A 14860-nucleotide genomic window follows, 5' to 3' on the forward strand; every position below is an offset into this window, starting at 1 on the left:
GAGAGAACAGGAATCCCAGGAGTACAGATACACAGGCTTACAGAGCAGATAAACCACAGTCAGAGACAGCAAGACCAGCTAACACCAGAGATAACCAGATGGCAAAAGGCAAACGCAAGAACATAACCAAGCAACTGAAAAATCTGTATGACAAGAACTTCAAGAGTCTGAAGGAAGAAATCAAAGAAGATGGAAAGATCTCCCATGCTCATGGATTGGCAGGATTAATATTAGTTAAAATGGCTGTCTTGCCAAAAGCAATCTACAGATTCGATGCAATCCCCATCGAAATTCCAAATCAACAACAGAACAAGCCCAGTAGTGTTTTAGGTGGATGTTTTTTAGAATATTGTTTGTTTCTGGGCACATATTTCTTTTTACCCTATAGTTATTTGTGAATATATTATATCTTACAAATTTATCTTTTTGGGATTTCTGTGTGTGTGGTTGTGTATGTCTATGTGTTTATGTGAATTTATTCAGTTCTCTTTGCAATTACTTTGTTTTATTCTACTCATGTTTATTTTGCTTTATTTTGCCCCATTTTATTTACTTTTTCTTTTACATGCCTTTTTATCTAATGAGAGAAAAAGAGAAGGTACACTCAACCATGTTTCTGAGTACGTGACTGCTTGTGTGTGTGTGTGTCTAGATTGAGCTTTCCACTTAGTGGTTAGTTTAAAAGCCAGGACTCTGGAAAACTGCCTAAATACACACCTGTATGATATATGTCTACAACCAGATGGTGAGTTCGAGCTATAGGTAATGGAAATAGGGACATCTAAGTCCATAGGATGCATCTTTGAAGAGGTCAAGTCCACTTGATAAGTTGGAAATTATCAAGGCATCAACAGGCTATAAGGAGAAGAGAATCCTCATGACCCAAGCATCTAGTAGCCTGAACATGTCACCAAGGTCTGAAGCCATGAAACTTCCATAGATGCCCTACAACAGCACAGGCAAGACTCATGTAGAGGCCCCGCTCTGCTGGTCTTCATAAATTTAACTGAGCTAGAGAAACAATAGAAGACTAAAACTCACAGTTGGCACCAAGGGACTTGGAGTTACATAGACTATTCACTCTTAGGAAGATAAGTCATGAAGGGAGCCATGGAGGTAATAAAAATAATTTACTTCCAAGATGGCTGGCTTCTTCTTCACCATCTTGATCTTTGATAATCTTGGTAGATTAAAACAGAGGTCTGACCCCTTTGCTATTGTTGAGCCTTGGTAAGTTCAAAGCCTGCTCAGGACATGTTTATGCCAAAACTTTAGGGCAATCAGCCATTTTTTTCTTTTTCTCATACTGACCATCTCTAATAAAAGAGAAGAAAAAACACTTAAGGGCCTTTACCAATGCCAGCCTTGGAGAAGACATTAGACTTTTGTATTCCTGAATGCCTCCTTTGCTCTGCAAAGGGCTGCTCTCATTCTTTCTGTCTCTCTGTCTCTCTGTCTCTGTCTCTCTGTCTCTCTCTCTCTCTCCCCCTCTCCCTCTGTGTGTGTGTGTGTGTGCCTCTGTGAATTTGATTCTTTGTAATAATACAAGCTCTTCTTTATCAGTTAATTCTGTCTAGAATGGTTTCCTTACTGCTATGTCTTGTAATCTAGCTCCTACAGTACTTCCTCGACCTCATCCACCAAATGATGGAGCTAAGGACTGGATCTCTGCATCTGTTTGCATCCATTGCTGGATGAAGACTCTCTGATGACAAATGGGCTGGATGCCAATCTAGGACTATAGCTGAATATCATTAGAAATCACTTCATTTACATTTTTGCCATTCCTGTTTAGTTTTATTGTGGGTCTCTAGGCTATCCATCCTCAGACTCCTGATCCTTCAGGTTTACTTTGTGGTTTACTGACAAATAATGACATTGAACAACGCTTCAGAAGCTTCCCTGGACATGGGAATATCTTCTTTAGAGAAATAGCTATTTAAGTAACATTTAAACCTACAGAATGCTTACATTTATAATTTTATTTTTGGGCCAGAGAAATAGCTATTTAAGTAACATTTAAACCTACAGAATGCTTACATTTATAATTTTATTTTTGGGCCATAAAAGCCTTTTGAATAATCTTAAAATTACTTTTAATCAAATAGCATATTTATAATATTCAGATATGTTCTCTTACTAGATTATTTATAAACACTAACAATTTATTAAAACCAATACTTAAAATACACACAACATTGAAAAGATCAAATAGAGTAAAAAGACATTTCTCATGGGAGGGGAAGGCTGGCTGTGGGGCTGGGACTGCTGCTGGATTGAAATAATGGGCTGATCCTGAGGGGCAGGAACAGTGACAAGAGTTGACAGGGCCAGTCTCTAAATACGTAGGCCCACTGTAGCAAGCAGTACTGAAAGATGTACTGTATCTACAGACATGCTGAGACACAGGTTCCACAGCTGCTACCAGGTGTGCAGGCATGACTGCTGCTGCCACGTCTGGCTGCAGCTATGAACCTGGCACAGAAACTTCTGGTAGCTTTTGTGCTCTCCAGCTCTGGTGCACAAGTTAGATCTGGCTTGAGAGTGACTGGTTTCCCTACAGATTTAAAACATTTAAGCTCTGGATCTGAGGATGTATGTCTCCCAAGATCTGAGTCTTCCTCATCCTTGGCCTGTGCATCTTTGGCCTTTATTTCTTGCAACCTGGTCTGAATCCTATTGACACGGACAAGAAGATCTGAGTGTGGCATGTGAACACTCAAGTAGGCCTTCAGGTATTTCAGAGGGAACAGGTCTGTGGGATCACAAAAGTCCTCAGGGTTCTTATCCATCCACGTGTCCAGGAAGCTACAGAGGGTGTTCTTTACTTGTTCATCCTCTTTAGAATAAGGGCGAAAGTAGGCATACCTAGAGAGAGCAAAACAGAATGTCACCTGTAAAGTACCATGCCCCCACCCCCAGTTCAGTTCTGTGTGCTGTCAGATATATTAGTTCACCTGTACACAACAGGTGCTTTCAATATATCTGTGCAAAGGTTGAACACAACCATTTCTATCCAGACATCTCAGTGGTCACAGGATCCCTTGGATTATCCTTCATAGATTTCCACTTTGGACACATCTCTATCAGCTACTTTGAATAATTCTAGAACCTCCTTTATATATGGGGAAAGTGCATTCACCAAGGCCTCAGAAATATTGAGTGAGAGATAGAGTGCTTATTCAAGGTGCAGCGTCATCCATTAGGGTCTCAGCTTTTGACAACCCACTCCATTGGACCAAGCTGGGGAGAAACTTTTTCTTACTTCATGATGCTGGGTCTTGAGAATTCTGTACACAATAAAGAGGCAAGGGGAGAGAGAGAGAGAGAGAGAGAGAGAGAGAGAGAGAGAGAGAGAGAGAGAGAAGCTTTTTCTTACTTCATGATGCTGGGTCTTGACAATTCTGTACACAATAAAGAGGCAGGAGAAAGAGAGAGAGAGAGAGAGAGAGAGAGAGAGAGAGAGAGAGAGAGAGAGAGAGAGAGGGAGAGAGAGAGAGAGAGAGAGAGAATATTATCCCAGAACCAGTAAGAGGATCTGAGAACTATGGGCTTGGAAATGGGCACTCACCTCATGAACAGCAGGCCCAGTACCTGTAGGGGTGTGGCAAATCTTTTGTATGTGGACAGAAAGTTAGGGACAAAGAAGGGGTCCCCTTCCTGCAGAGAAGGCACCAGATTGTTCACCAGCCTAACCACAGTTTCTGCACTGAGGTGTGACTCTCTCTGAGGCTCCCTCAGGTTCTGTGGGTCAGAAGCATTCTCACCCTGAGGAAAGAAACAGGTCAAGCTTTCACAGGGCACAGGTCTGCAACATTCTGTTGGTTTTTCTCATTCCAAGTTTTTCTGAATTATTTCTATGCCAAACACTCAGAGATAACAGAGTTGTTACCTGCTCTGTGTGGTCCTGGTCTTGGCTGCCTTTGGTCAAGATTTTTCCCTTTCGGGAAAATGGCCAGAGACGATGAAGGCAAGAGTGAACCCTGTGCCTCCAGGCACTGCCATGGCCTTCCCTGTTGTCTTTCTTGAGGCCAGAGCCTCGAGTAGTCCGAAGACAGCAAGAGAACATCCTGCCCTCTCTAGTGTCTCGGACAAGTGAGCCTGTAGACCTTGCTCTAAGAAGTAGGCTGTGTGGTTGCCAAGGTTTTGCATTGTTAGGTCACTGTAAGAAGATGGTCCCATTATGGTCCCTTCTTCAACAGGGCTTCCTTAAAAGGCTCCTAGGTGCCCTCCCACTTCCCAGGTGCACAAATCATCACAAGTATACATGTGTTTCCTGTAGAGTGCCTTATTGGGGTGCCATGCCACCTGGCAGGAATTTGACATCAAACAATGTAAGTTCCAGCTTTTGAGCGGGAACTCCTGTGTTAGCCGTAATCCCTTCCACCTGGGGTGGAGTTCTCAGACCAAGGTGAAGCCGGAGCAGTTTCAAGCACGAGCAGTTTCCTGAAAAACACTAGCCACCCGTGGAGAAGCTTCCAGTCTTTGGGGGAAGGATTTTCCCCTGCCTATATATTTGGAGCTCTCCATTAAACTTGAAGACCTTGAATCGCAGGTGTTATCTTGCTCTCCATCTCCTTTTGCTGCCTTCCCATACATCCCCAGCTTCCCTTCCAGGTAACCTGTTCGATGTAACCGCAGGCAGTTACAGTTTCCCATTCCACTGCTCCCAGAGATATCTCAATATAGACAGCACCTCAGCTTTGCAATCTGAGTCCCCATTGTTGAACTGCATCTGTGACCCTAATCATAAACCCAGCCCTAATTAGTCCAATCTTCCATAAACCCTACCGATGTTTCCTTGCTATGTGATCTTGTATGTGTTCTATGTGAAATGAGATCACACGCATGCCTGTGACAGCCACCAGTACCACCATGTGAGTATTCCTGCATAGGAATTGACTTTCCAGGAATCAGTTTCCACCACTATGAACATTTAGGACTTAAGCCCAGAGGTTTACAGCTGGCCTCTGTAATCAGCTGGCCAAGGTACATACACCAGCTTACAAGACACAAGCTGGTACCCTAGCATACTTTCAGAACAGAGTCACCCTCCATTGCTTCTGCTTCAAATTTCTGCTTGAGTCTTTGTCCTAACTCTCCAGTGATGCACTGTGACCTGTCATCTGCAAGAAAACTGTACCTTGGTAAACTTTACCAATAGTAGTGTTTAGTCCTGGTTCTTGTCACAGTTTGAAACTTAAACACTGAACACCACACTTTCTCTGTCCCCATCCAGTGTTAGGTGGCAGCCATCTTCTTCTCTAGCTGTTCATCTCCCTCACTCCCTGCTATCCCATCTCTTCCTCTCTCCTCTGTCTTTTCTTTTTCTGCTGTTCCCAGTGCTGTTTGCTCCAAAGTCATTCACTGTTCATCTCCTGGCCAGCTCTCTCCTTCACACAGAAGATCTGAGTCCTCCATGTCATATGCACATTTTGGGACTTCACGTGGTAAGTAATTAAGTAACCACATCTCTTGTTGAACCAGAGAAGGAATTTTTGAATAGGATAAAGGAAATGATATCAAGTCACTTGGTTTGTGTGTGTGTGTGTGTAGATGCATATGTTTGATTATAAGGTATGATGGGTATTGTTAACTTTTCAAAATATTTTGTTATAAATATATGTAAACATAAGCAGCTCAAGATTAAATGTAGGCAATCATACATATTAAATAAAATAAATCTCTTTTCAATGTTTAGGACAATTCAGTGGAATAGGGTGGTCTTTTAAACAAACAGGTATTGGGGATAATTGAATATCCATGTGCAGGAGAATGAGGTTGGATATTCATTTTATGCCCTATAGGAAAATGGGCTCCAGCTGGATTATGTTTCTAAGTGTAAGATCTGCAAGTATGATACTCCTAGAAGAAAATATGGAGTGAAAGCATCCTACCCATGGGGCAGGCAGGGTGACTTTATGACTGTAAAACAAGAGAGGAATTGAAAGAATAAATCAGACTTCATCAATGTTCCCCAAAAGACTCAAAGGCAGCATCAAGACAGCCACAGAATGGGAGAAGATGATTACAAGTCACAGGTTTGATAAACACTGCTTATTTCTAAAAGTTACAAAATGTTCTTCCAGCCTAACAATAAAAAAAAAAAAAAAACAACAAAGAAATTGATGACGAGCAGAAGGGTCAAACAGACATTTCTCCAAAGACACAAATCGCTAATAAGCAAATGACAAAGTACAAAACATTAAGGAAATGAAAACCAGAACCACCAAGGGCTGGAAGAGGTAGTACAGCCCTTGGGAAACTGAGTCAGAAGGATCGGAGTTTAAGACCTGCCTATGCTGCAGACGAAGACCCTGTCTCAAAAGGCCAGAAACAACAAACAAAATCAACAGACCAAATAACTGGCACTGAGATAGCTCTGTGTTCGCTAGAGTGGCTGCAGGCTTTATTGCTTTTGTTTAAGGCATGGTTTTTGCATTGTAAGCCAGTCTGGTCTAGAATGCAAGACACACACCCCCCCATGATCCAGTCTCCGACTCGTTAGTGTTGGGATGAGATGTTTGCACCACTACACTCAGATTTATGAAATTATTGTAAATGAAAAATAGCAAATGTTGACAGGAATGAGAGAGGAGGCTGGACCTTGGCAGTACTCGTGGGAATGTAAGATTGTACAACTTCTGTGCAGAAGCAGTTCTGGAGTTTCTCCCAAAGTACAGATATGTTACATTTAATATTTATGTAGATAGTATATATAGAGTTGTCACTTTACCTAGAAATTTCACTAAATACCTAACCAAGAGTATTGAAGTTCATGTGCTGGGGATATAGGTTAGTATGGAGGACTTAATGAGCATGTGTAATGCTCTGGGTTCTAACCCCAGTACCACAAAAGGAAAGATGGAAGGGAGGGAGGGAAAAGGAGGGAGGGAGGGAAGGGAGAGAGGGAGGGAGGGAAGAACCACACATTCATATGAAAACTTGCAGATGAATAGCCATAGTATTATTCATAATAAAAAGGAAAAGGTATTTTGAATGTGTACTTATGGATAAACAAAGAATTATTCTATAATAAAAAGGAGTGAAATACTAATTTGATACATCATGAATAATGCCAAGGCATTTTACCAGACCGGGATGTAGCTCAAAGACAGACCACTTACCTAGTACTTGTAAGGTTGTGGGTTCTTTTCCCTCCTCACCCCGCCCCCCACCAATATTGGAATGAAAAGCACATTAGACTAAAGGAAAAAATGGAACTACAAATTATGATTCAATTCATAGGAATTTTCTGGAATAGGCAAATCAATCAGTAGATGAATGGTTACAGGAGCCTGGGGAGGACGGGCTAGCCTGGGGAGGATGGGCTAGCCTGGGGAGGACGGGCTAGCCTGGGGAGGATGGGCTAGTCTGGAGCTCTCAATAGCCCTGGGGAGGGGGGGTCCTCAAACTCTGTGCCTACATAGTACCAGAAGAAGCAGCATAAATCACTCGTTTTTAAAAAGATGATCTGTGTTTATTTTATGTGTCTGAATGTTCGTCTGCATGTATGTCTAGCTGCCAACGTGCGCCTGGTATTCTCAGAGGGCAGAAGGCGGCACCGGAGCTCCTGCAACTGGGATTACAGATGGTTGTGAGCCACCATGTAGGTTCTGAGAACTGAACCTGGGTCCTTGGAAGAACAGCCAGGGCTCTTAATGACTGAGCCATCACTCCAGCCCCCACAATTGCTCCTGGGCTTAGGAAAATACTCAGGTTCACTCCCAGTAGGAGAAACGCAGAGCTAAGCCACCCAGGGATCACAGGCCTCACCTATCAGATTGGCAAAAACTCAAAAAACTGACAACACACCCTGAGAGCTGTGGGAAAGCAGTGTGCTCATGCACAGCCTGTCCAAGTGAAAACTGGCACCACCCCACAGAGAAGAACTTGGCAATGTCCAACAAAAATCACAGAGCATGCGCTACAGTCCAGTCATTCCACTTCTAAGAGTGTATATAGCAGATATGCCTACATGTCAGTGAGTGACGTACTTGCCCTAGGAAGCTGAATTTGAGTCTTTTTACTCCATGTAAGATAATTTGCCATATTACTATATTTATTACAGCTTATTATAAATACATTTATAATATAAATTTTATATATATATAATTTATTTACTATAAGATTGTATTTAATAGCAAAATCCTGTAATTTCTCCTAAAGTGCCTAGATATTGGTGTTTAGTTAATAAGCCATGGTTTATCTATATACTACATGTAGGTGCTTAACGTACAAGCAGGAGGGGCTGGAGGGATGGTTCAGCAGTTAACAGCACTGGCTGCATTTGCAGAGGGGCCTCAGTTCCCAGCATCCACCTTTTGGCTCACAACCATCCTTAACTCCAATTCTGGGGGCTCTGACATCCTCCAAGAGTACCACACAAGCAAAACATTCATACACATAAACAAAATAAGCAAACTTAAAAATTATCTTTTAAAGTATGAGTAAGAGGCGGGAGCTGGTAGTACAGGCCTGGAACGCCAGCTACTCAGGAAACCAAGGCAGAAAAGCTGCAAGGTCAAGCTGGCCTGCCTAGGCAATCAGTCCCGAAAACAATGTAACAGGACTAGAGATATATCTATCTATCTATCTATCTATCTATCTATCTATCTATCTCTATCTCTATCTCTATCTCTCTCTCTCTCTTCTCTCTCTCTCTCTCTCCCTCTCTCTCTCTCTCTCTATATATATATATATATATATAGAGAGAGAGAGAGAGGGAGAGAGAGAGAGTACACTGAAACTGTCTTCAGACACACCAGAAGAGGGAATCAGATCCCATTACAGATGGTCGTGAGCTACCATGTGGTTGCTGGGAACTGAACTCAGGACCTCTGGAAGAGCATTCAGTGCTCTTAACCGCTGAGCCATCTGAAGAGAAGAGCCTGCATTAATTACTTTTCTATTGCAAGATAAAACACCATGATTGAGGCAAAGAGTTTATTTGGGGTTTTCATTTCCAGAGAGATAAGAGCCCATCACCACTGTGGCAGGGAGCATGGCAGCAGCAGGCAGGCAGGCATAACACTAGGCAGTAGCTGAGAGCTCCTATCCTGATCCAGAAACAGAAAGCAGAGAGCACACTGGGGTTGGAGAGATGCTTTTGACTCCTCAGTGTCCCTGTGGCACACTCCTCCAACCAGGCCACACCTTCCTATCCTTCCCAAACAGTTCCATCAACTGGGGGACAAGTGTTCAGGCATGACACCAAGGGGGCCATTGTCATTCAAACCACGAACTCTACTCCCTGGTCTTCATAGACTTATGGCCATATCATAATGGGAAATGAATTTAATTTAGTATCAAAGGGTTCCATAGTCTTTCAGTCTCAATACTGTTTAAAAGTCCAAGTCTCTTCTGAGACTCAAGACAGTTTCTCTTAAAAAAAATTATTTATTTATTTATTTAATATATGTGAGTATACTGTCACTGTCTTCAGACACACCAGAAGAGGGCACTGGATCCCATTACAGATGGTTGTGAGCCATCATGTGGTTGCTGGGAATTGACCTCAGGACCTTTGGAAGAACAGTCCACGGAATTGCTTAATTGCAACCTGCTGTAAAATCGGAAATAAAATCACGTACTTTCAATGTGCAATGTCACAGAATATACATCACCATTCTGAAAGGTGAAATGGAGCAGAGTGAGCAGACCAAGACTGAAACACACAAGGACAGCTCCAAATCCTGAAGCTCCGCGCCTGATGTCAAAGGGCTCTCCCCACCCCACCCCCGCCCCCCACCCCCCACCCTCCACCATCCCCGCCCCTCCATGCCTCGTTGACCCAGCCAGCTCTGTCAGTCAACTGGTTCTCCAGCGCCAGGAGTGAGGATTAAAAAGAAAAAAAAGACAATTAGACGACATTGTGACCCCAGCCAGTTCTGAGGCTGAGGCAGGTTTATTTTTTCCCAATCCGCTTTTATACCATTTTAATTACTTGCAAGCAATAAGGGCGAGCAGCACAATGAGGAGCAGGCAAGGCAATAAACAAAGTCCCAGGGTGGTTACTGTTTCCAAGGGCTGGTCAGAATGACCAAAATACCTGAGCCTGCTTCCTGGTCCAAGCTTGCCTGAGGCCACCTTCTTTTGTTCAGCCCTGAAGTGGAGATTCCTGCCTGAACTTACCTCTCCACTCCATCAGATACCCCACGGTTCTGGCATCTCTGGCATCTCGGGATCTCCAATACAATCTAGGCCTCACTTTCACAGCCTTTAAACTGTGGTCTCTCAGGGATACCCGGCAAGGACTGACTCCCTGCTGTATGCCTGCGCTTTGGTTCTCTGTAACAGTGAAGGGTGACTCCAGAACCCGTTTACTCCTGTTTATGACCAGAAAGCTAGAGTCATGTGGACAACATCACCATGTGCCTGCCTGAGATGGAGTCTGGGACCCTCGAATCACATTTGCAGTGGCTTTCGGGTTTTTTGTTTGTTTATTTGTTCCTTTTTAGGGGCGGAAAATCCCTTCTGTCTTTACCTTTCACAAGTTGGAAGCTTAACTGGGTGGATCTTGCCCTAAAGGCACCACTCCCCTCTCCCTTATTCCCTGGGGATCGGGCCTCTCCCTAATCTCCTCATCTCCTTCAGAACAAGAGTTGGCTCCAGCGTTAATTATCCTGCTCTTTAGCCAGACAGCAGTCAGGAGGCAGAGGCAGCTGGATCTCTGTGAGTTGGAGGCCAGCCTGACATACAGAGTGAGTTCCAGGACAGCCAGAGCTACACAGGGAAATCCTGTCTCAGAAAACAAAACAAGCGAACAAAGTATTCTGCTCTTTTGTTTTGCTCAAACTGCACTTTTTGTTTGTTTGTTTGTTTTTTTGCCCGGCTTGCTCTTTTTCTTTGTAGACCCACATAAGAGTGATCACTCGGGGCTGGAGAGATGGCTTAGTGGGTAAGAGTACTGGCTGCTCTTCCAAAGGCCCTGAGTTCAAATCCCAGCAACCACACGGTGGCTTACAACCATCTCATAATGGGATCTGATGCCCTCTCCTGTTGTGATTAAAGTTACATATAATAATAAATAAATCGGGGCTGGAGCCAGAGGGGCCGGAATGAACAGAGGTCCTGAGTTCAATTCCCAGCAACCACATGATGGCTCACAGCCATCTGTATAGCTACAGGGTACTCATATATATTAATTAAATAAATAAATCTATCACTTTAACCACGTGATAGAGTCAGAATTAGGCTGTGTTCAGATTATCTCTATTAAAGAAATTAGAGCCGGGCGGTGGTGGCGCACGCCTGTAATCCCAGCACTCTGGGAGGCAGAGGCAGGTGGATTTCTGACTTCAAGGCCAGCCTGGTCTACAGAGTGAGTTCCAGGACAGCCAGGGCTACACAGAGAAACCCTGTCTCGACAAAAAAACAAATCCAAAAAAAAAAAAAGAAATTAGTCCAGCTGGGCGGTGGTGGCGCACGCCTGTAATCCCAGCACTCTGGGAGGCAGAGGCAGGCGGATTTCTGAGGATTTCTGAGTTCGAGGCCAGCCTGGTCTACCAAGTGAGTTCCAGGACAGCCAGGGGTATACAGAGAAACCCTGTCTCGGAAAAAAAACAAAAAAACAAAAAAACAAACAAACAAACAAAAAAAAACAAATCCAAAAAGAAAAGAAAGAAAAAAAGAAATTAGTTCATCATTTTGAAATTTAGCCTTAGACAAAATCTTTTTCTTTTTTTTTTTTGATTTGTTTTTTTCGAGACAGGGTTTCTCTGTGTAGCCCTGGCTGTCCTGGAGCTCACTCTGTAGACCAGGCTGGCCTCGAAATCAGAAATCCACCTGCCTCTGCCTCCCAGAGTGCTGGGATTACAGGCGTGCGCCACCACCGCCCGGCTCTCAGACAGTTGTTAAGACAAGGCCAAGAAGCCACTTTCTTTACCCAAATACCACAAAAATGATTTCTAGCCCAGTTGCTAATATTGTTTACCTATGAAGTCTTTTATTAAAATAATGAATATATTTCTATTAAAAATATATCTCTACCAGGTGATGGTGGTGTAGACCTTTAATTCCAGCACTCATGAGACAGAGGCAGGAAGATCTCTGCAAGTTTAAAGCCAAAATTTGAAAATTAAAAAATAAAAATCTTACCCAACCACAATGGCTGTTAAGAAAACAATTGATAACAAATTCTGATACTGTCATGTGATCCAGCTGTGACACTTTCAGGAATATTCCTAAAGAAGTGTAAAGTAGGCACGCTACAGAGGCACTTCCACGCTCATGTTTATACCTGTACCACTCAATAGCCAAGATACTGTGATGCCTATCAACAGATGGATGGATAAAAAACATGTGTCATATATGCACAATGGAGCTGTGGAGAACAAGAAATGATGTTGTTTGCAGGGAAATAAATGCACATAGGCTATGAATGTGGAAAGTGGGGTAGGGAAGGGGGTAAAGGGCGATGGGAGGGCAAGCAAGAGAAGACAAGGGAGGGAGGACAGGGGAACAAATACTGAATGCTCTCTCCCACACGGAGATGCTGAATTCCTGCGCACACATGTGCGTTTGCGTGTGTGTGTGTGTGTGTGTGTGTGTGTGTGTGTGAAGAACACAATGCAAACAGAAATCCATACAGAACAGAATAAATACGAAATAGCAGCTTTCCTAATAAACAATAGCCTGTCTCCTCAATGCATATTAGTCAGTGAATAAGCACTGAGGGTTATTTGGTCTTTTTTGAGCTGTTGTGGCTTAGAAAATGTTTCTCCCAAGTGCAGTCCTTGAGAACACCCTCAGGAACAAAGTCTCTCTCTCTCTCTCTCTCTCTCTCTCTCTCTCTGACCTTCTGCTGTCTTCTTCTCTTTCATCCATTTTTCTCATCCTCCCCGAGGACGGTCATAGAAACTAAAATACCTTTTCCTAAAGGTGGGTCATAGAAATCAGAAGTTTTCTCTAAAGCCAACTGTGGTACCTAAAAATACTATTTTAACTTCCCCTGACTGGTCTGTGTTAAGACTTGCCATAAAGAAATGGTCTGACCTACTTTGTTTGATAGTAGATCATAAGATGCGCACACGCACGTGCACCCCACACACACACACACACCCCACACACACTCCATTCCAGAAAGGACTTTGTTCCATATGCAGAAGAAAGAGAACAAAGAGACCAGAAAAGAATCTGAACAGACAGGCCTTGCAGGGTTCCCACCCTTCCCCATCATCTATTACATTAGGCTATTTCCTTGTTTGGTGCTCTGTCATATATATTACCACCAAGCTATCCCTAAACCATCACGTCTATGCACAAAAGTGGATACTTCACCCTGGTTGTTTACAGTGAGTACATAGGTAGGTATGTTTGCGTCTTCCCACGAGGTCAGAATTTACTTACCTCACCAACCGGGGCAATGTCATCAGCTCTAAGTCACTGCAAGTTCACTTGCTGGCATGGCCATTGCTAATCGCGGTTTCTTTTATCCCATTCTTCATTACTAACATTAACTCCAGTTTGCATATGAAATGTCACACAATAGTGGACACATACAACGGTGATAAAAGGGTTAAAGTGGCTAAGGGGTTCAAAGATGCCTTGCTGAAGGCAAGAGCAGAAATCTGAAACAGATGTAAAAGAGTCACTGCAGGTGGATGAGGTGATAGGAGTCCCCCCACCTCTCAGAACTGTTTTGACATGTTCTTTTTTTTTGTTTTTGTTTTTGTTTTTGTTTTTGTTTTTTGGATTTGGTTTTTTTCAAGACCGGGTTTTGGCTGTCCTGGAACTCACTCTGTAGACCAGGCTGGCCTTGAACTCAGAAATCTGCCTGCCTCTGCCTCCCAGAGTGCGGGGATTACCGGCGTGTGCCACCACCGCCATGCTCAGAACTGTTTTGAGACATAGCGCTTGTTCTAAATCAAAGTGGCAAGACCGGATCTGGACAGAGGCAATTCCAGTGAGCAGCCAAGCAGGGCGATCCCAAGGTGTGTGGGTGTAGTGGGGCAGAGTCAGGAGCTCAGCACCTCACAGATCTCATAATGTATGCATGAATGGCCTGGTGATGGGTTTTCAGGTGCTGCTATGCCCCAGTCTCTGTCTTCTCACACGGTCCAGGCAGGAGGTCTGCATCAGGATTTGGTCTGGGATATTTGATAAATGCTGGTTTTTCTGATACAGTTTTGATAGCACTGTGTGTTCATGGGTTCCTGAGTCAATTTGGTAAGTTTATAGGTCAGAACATTTTATTCGTGTGGCTAAGTTAGCTATCAAGTTTGTGCCATCGTCTGTGCTGGACAGATAATGTCTGATCACATCCACAGGGAAGATGCGAGGTCATTCTGTCTCATTGTTTGTGCTGAAAATGAGACGAATTTCTCTTTTCCAAAGTCAGGTCCCTCAAGATGAGGCACAGCTACTGTTTTATACAATATGGACGAACCAAGAGCTGGAGACGCTTCATTTCTACAGGCCTCAGTCTGAAGGTTCATTTGTCACATAAAACCATAATTCATAAAACGAACAAACAAAGTAAGTCTTGTCTCTTGTTAACCCATCTGTTGCTCTCGGAGTCTAAGCTGCCACCCTTTAAAAGGAGGAAACCAGTACAAGCATGGTGAGTCATACCTGTAAACCTGGCACGAGAGAGACTGAGGCAGGAGGACCACCATAAGTCTGAGGCCATATAGTAAATTCCAGGTCAGCTTGGGCGACACAGCAAGACCCTGCCTCAACTATCTAACAACTATCTAACAACTAACTAATAAGATGATCCAGGAGAGAGATCAGATAGATCCCTTCTTCCACCATACAGAACTACTAACAACACAAGAAGAGAAAAAGAAAATTGCCTACAACTATATAACGATATCAACTTACATGATGAAAAGCCACAACATAACCCTCCAAGAGT

General features: G+C 43.4%; 1 protein-coding gene across 1 annotated transcript; it reads right to left on the reverse strand.

The window, feature by feature from the left end:
- Positions 1 to 2387: 2387 nt before the first annotated feature.
- On the reverse strand, positions 2388 to 4069 carry LOC127690817 (ral guanine nucleotide dissociation stimulator-like 1). Its single transcript, XM_052190323.1, has 3 exons — positions 3893 to 4069; positions 3572 to 3768; positions 2388 to 2868 (listed from the first exon to the last, which is right to left on the reverse strand). The coding sequence occupies exons 1-3, from the start codon at positions 4067 to 4069 to the stop codon at positions 2388 to 2390; spliced, it is 855 nt and encodes a 284-aa protein (XP_052046283.1).
- Positions 4070 to 14860: the final 10791 nt, after the last annotated feature.

Source organism: Apodemus sylvaticus, chromosome 8 (assembly GCF_947179515.1).
Source record: "Apodemus sylvaticus chromosome 8, mApoSyl1.1, whole genome shotgun sequence".
NCBI classification, from domain to species: domain Eukaryota; kingdom Metazoa; phylum Chordata; class Mammalia; order Rodentia; family Muridae; genus Apodemus; species Apodemus sylvaticus.

What these genes read in the sequence shown, in the direction of transcription:
- LOC127690817 (XM_052190323.1), bottom strand. Translation starts at nt 4,069, where the DNA reads ATGTTCTCTTGCTGTCTTCGGACTACTCGAGGCTCTGGCCTCAAGAAA. An exon ending in ACCAGGACCACACAGAGCAG is followed by an intron (nt 3,769 to 3,892) that starts GTAACAACTCTG and finishes TTCTTTCCTCAG; the next exon opens with GGTGAGAATGCTTCTGACCC. An exon ending in CTGGGCCTGCTGTTCATGAG is followed by an intron (nt 2,869 to 3,571) that starts GTGAGTGCCCAT and finishes TGCTCTCTCTAG; the next exon opens with GTATGCCTACTTTCGCCCTT.